At 33.2% G+C, this 4645-nt stretch overlaps 1 protein-coding gene across 1 annotated transcript in view; it reads left to right on the top strand.

Annotated features, from left to right (window-relative positions):
* Positions 1–4645, top strand: part of LOC107684353 (atrial natriuretic peptide receptor 2-like) — a 52915-nt gene that overhangs the window by 7898 nt on the left and 40372 nt on the right. Inside the window, exons 2-3 of the mRNA XM_016480601.1 lie at positions 601–788; positions 3240–3353. Coding sequence (XP_016336087.1) covers positions 601–788; positions 3240–3353 — 302 coding nt within the window. The remainder of the gene's footprint in view (positions 1–600; positions 789–3239; positions 3354–4645) is intronic.

The raw sequence follows: 4645 nt of genomic DNA, 5'->3' as shown, positions 1-4645 counted from the left end.
AAAAAAATTAACAAATGATTTTAGCAAATGGCTGCAATATAACAAAGAGTGAAAAATTTAAGGGGGTCTGAATACTTTCCGTACCCACTGTATATATATATATATACTGTATATATAACTTCATGTTACAGCTTATGTTGTTTAATTAATGTTTATTGCATTATGTTAATGTGTGTTACCATGATGGTGTTTTGTTTTTGTGTGAATATGACACATTGCACCTTCTGTATATTAGTATTTAAAAAGTTACTTTTTGAAAAGTTACTTGTGATAAACTTTGATTCATCATGCGGCTTTCTCTTTACCACCTGTGTTAATTCAGTGGTTGTCAGTATATGTTAAAGGAACAAAACAGCAGTATGCAAGTGATTTTTATTATTTTTATTACTTTTTTTGTAAATTACCAATTTACAAATCGTTCTGTAAATATGTTTACATTTTCACTGTATTTTGACAATTATTCTGGCAAACTCCTTTTTTTTTTGTGAAGGAATCAAATATCATTAGAGCACCAGATATATTTATGCTGGAAATGTAACATTTTTGTTTCTATCTAAAGTAAAGTGTTTTTTTTTTATCTTCTTTTTTTCCCCACCACAGTTGTGTATATCTGTGGGCCTCTACAGACATTTTTCCAAATAATGAAGCTCTTTGAAGATGAGGTAAAGAACCCGGAGGACTACGCCATCTTCTACATTGACGTGTTTGCAGAGAGTTTAAGTGGTGAAGTTCCAATGCCCTGGAAGGGTTCAGCGATACAGTGGAATGACCCCATCAAGCTATTTCAGGTATAATTAATAATTCCCATAATAACTACTGAGCTTTAGCATAACAGTGCCAGTGGCATTTGTCTGCTTTTGCTTTTGATATCGACCGTAGTGTCGTAGTGTAGTTGCTTAACACTTTGAATTGTTTACCTTACATTATGATTCAAGGTGAGTGAGTTAGTAAGGGTTTTTTCATGATACTTCTTTAATGCAGAATTAAATTTGAAGGATTTTGTAAAGTTATTTTGACAGGTTTTATTAATTTGACTAATACTCACTTAGCTGAAAAGCCTTCCTGGTTGCGCTGATTGTGAATAGTCCATTAGGCTTCCATTTACTTAAATTAGTGTTTTTGCAGTAATTTCGCTTAAGGTTGATTAATGCAGCTAGACTGAAGAAAAAAGAAATGTGTGATATATAAAAATATTACTTTTGGAATTAACAGTTAAAAAATAAAATTGAATGTACACAATAAAACCGAGTTACTTTTTCAAATAATTAAGGGCAGAAGGCTTGGGTGGTCCAGTGAGGGCCCTAGATAGACGTCTTTGGGGCCACCCAAGCCTCATCGCCCTACCTTATCTCACTTTAATTGACAATGAAAGACGTAACATTATATTTTCTTTTATACTTGCACTTAAGTATCATAGACAGCAGAGAATGCATATCTGTATGTGTTTTTGGGTGTAAATGTAAACATCAGCACCACATTTATTGATTGTTTATTTTTTTTTATTGTTAAAAGGCTTTTTTGCCATTTTTTCTTAAACCATCTTCAGAGTTGCCATCAAAATAATTTTGTGCCATTAAATGTAGCCTTTCTTGTCATGCTTTTTAAATTCAGTCTTTAAAATATTTTTATTGACAGATAATTGAGTCAAACGGCTCAGGGACTATTTAGAGAGTACTTTTAAACTTGAGTTGGAGTTGTTCCTTTTGGCAGTTTAATGTGCATTATACACAACATCCTAATGTGATCAGCAAGTTATAACTTTTTTTTTTTGTAGAATACTGTAAATAATGAGAGAAAAAAAGAGAGAGAATATTAAAAATATTGTCTTTGTATTTCGAAGATGAACAAAACTCTTATGCATTTGGAATGAAATGATGGGTAAGTAAATACTTTTTGGATGAAGTATCCTGGTAATTGGTTTTGCTACCCCATGTCTTTCAGTACATCAGTTTGTCATCAATGGAGCATTCAATGCCTGAACCTTAAGTTCCAGAATGACACACTTTAATGTGTCTTACATTTTCATAGTTTTGACACTGACGACTCTGATGAAGTTGAGTATGAAAAGACAGTGACTTTGTATATGTAGTGTCAAGGTGTCAATATCATAATGCAGTGAAGAATAAAGTATATAGTATATAACCACTGCTATTTAGTGTATACTTCACACTAGGGATGGATGGCATGATCAAATGCGGTCACTTTATTTTAAGGTCCAATTCTCGCTATTAACAAACCATTAACTATGACCTTTGCCTCAATAAACCACTAATTTGCTGCTTATTAATAGTTAGTAAAGTAGTTGTTAAGTTTAGGTATTGGGTAGGATTAGGGATGTAGAATATGGTCATGTAGAATATGTGCTTTATAAGTGCTAATAAACAGCCAATATATTAATAATAGGCATGATAATAAGCAACTAGTTAATAGTGAGAATTGGTCCCTGTACTAAAGTGTTACCCCAAAATCTTTCACAGCATGAGTAATTTTATATCTCACATCTAACTACATTTGTTTGTTTGTTTATAAACTGAATGCACACAAACCAAAAGTTAAGATTATTATGATAATTCCTGGTAGAAGGAACACTTTTACATTATGTAACACTTAAAACTACAACTCAGAACAGTAATATGCTAAAAGTATGACCACGGTGAAATATGCAGAAAGACAAAAAAAAAAAGTTTGAATGATGTATTTTTCAATGCAATTACAATGAAAAGAGACTGAAACTGTGTGTGATATATGTAAGTGCTCTGAAGACATACAATAGCTTAGTGAGAAAAGCAGACTGAATTTGAAGTTGTTAAATGTGTTTTATGTAAAATGTGTTAAATTCTTTTTTTTTTTTAAATCAGTTGATTAGATTCACAAAACCAGTCTGAATGATTCGTTCACTGACTCAGTGATCCAGTTTAACCACTTTCTGGAAGTGAATATTATCAGTGAATTATGGCTTAAATTTTAGTCTGTTCTTTACACTAAACTATTGAATGACTTAAATAATGCACAAGTAAATAATAATACACAAGTCAAGAAAAGAAAGTCAACATGAAAGTGAGTAAATTATGTCAGAATTTACATTTTTGGGAGAAGTTTTTGTAAATTGTATGGCTACGTTTTTATTTTAAAACGTACTCACCGACTTCTTATGTCAAGATTTGCCTATGGGTAATCATGTTGTGTTCTTTTATAACTCTTAGCTATCTGACTGTTTTTTTCTTTCTCCATCTCTCTAGTCTGTGTTCATTGTAACATACCGAGAGCCAGACAGCCCTGAGTATACCGCTTTTCGCAAAGAACTCCACAAGAGAGCAATGCAGGATTTTAATGTACAATTGGAACCCTCAATGGTGAGTTGCTCATAAATAAGATCAGGTTTTGGCAAATATGCACAGCCATCTGTCACATCAGATTTAATCAGAACATTTGTACAGACTAGCGTAGTTCTTTTTTGGCCTTCTATCACTGTCTTGAAAATATTGAACGTTCTGTTTAGCTCTATAGGCTTTCAGGAGCTAAACTGTGTTTCCTTTTACCACGAGATCAGATATGACACTTAAAAGCACTTGAATCATAAGTTTGGCTTCCTCATGTCAGTCCCATTTTCCTGAATCAGCTATACCCTTTGACGAAAGTCGGAAACAACTCCCCAAAACCCTAGATCCACACGTAGCTGCCAAATGAAAACATTCAGGAAATGAATCCTTAAAGCCTTTGAGTACATACTAAAATGCATGGCAATTATGAGAAAGTTAGAAATCAAATTTCTGCTTACAATAATTATACCAGTTATATAATACCTATCCAGTCTATCATCCATTGTTTCGACGTCTACAGTTTCTCCAAAATATATTTGGACACATAAGGTCTTAAACAAATATCTGAATGTCATTGCATTAGAAACAAAATATGAATGCAAGTGGCATCTGCAAACAAATACTAGAGCTAACTAACTTAATTTTACTGAGCTATTTTTACAATGACTTTTAACCAACCTCTCCCAAGGTGATTTTTAGTAAATGTATGAAGTTAGTTCTCCTCTAGGTCACACAGAAGTGTCTTTACAGAGTAACCACAGGCGTAGCTCATCACATTACCTCATCTCAATTTTGAATTTGTTGTTTTATAATCAGAATCAGAATCAGAATCAGAAAGAGCTTTATTGCCAAGTATGTTTGCACATACAAGGAATTTGTTATAGTGTCACAAACTTCCAGTACACGGAGACAACAACAACACACAGATAATAAAAATGAGATGTGAATAAAATACACATGCATAAATATAAACCACAAAAAAAAAGAATAAGTTGTATGTACAGGTGTGCTATAGATGGAATAGGAATAGAATAAAATAAAATAAGTTGTAGGGATGTACTAGGGTTTAGGGTGATAAATAAGTATAAGGTTATTGCACATACTGTACTTTAATTGCACAATGGGAGAACATTAACTGTTCATGAGGTAGATTGCCTGGGGAAAGAAACTGTTCTTGTGCCTGGCTGCCCTGTTGTTTGGTGCTCTGTAACGCCGACCAGATGGCAAAAGTTCAAAAAGGAGATGGCTTGGATGTGATGGATCCAGAATGATTTTCTGAGCCCTTTTCCTCACTCTGGATGTATACAGTTCTTGGAGGGTAGGCA

This window comes from Sinocyclocheilus anshuiensis, unplaced genomic scaffold (genome assembly GCF_001515605.1).
Source record: "Sinocyclocheilus anshuiensis isolate Anshui unplaced genomic scaffold, SAMN03320099.WGS_v1.1 scaffold29, whole genome shotgun sequence".
Lineage (NCBI taxonomy): Eukaryota > Metazoa > Chordata > Actinopteri > Cypriniformes > Cyprinidae > Sinocyclocheilus > Sinocyclocheilus anshuiensis.
The sequence above is the reverse complement of the archived record's forward strand: the minus strand, read 5'-3'. Positions and strand labels throughout refer to the sequence as shown.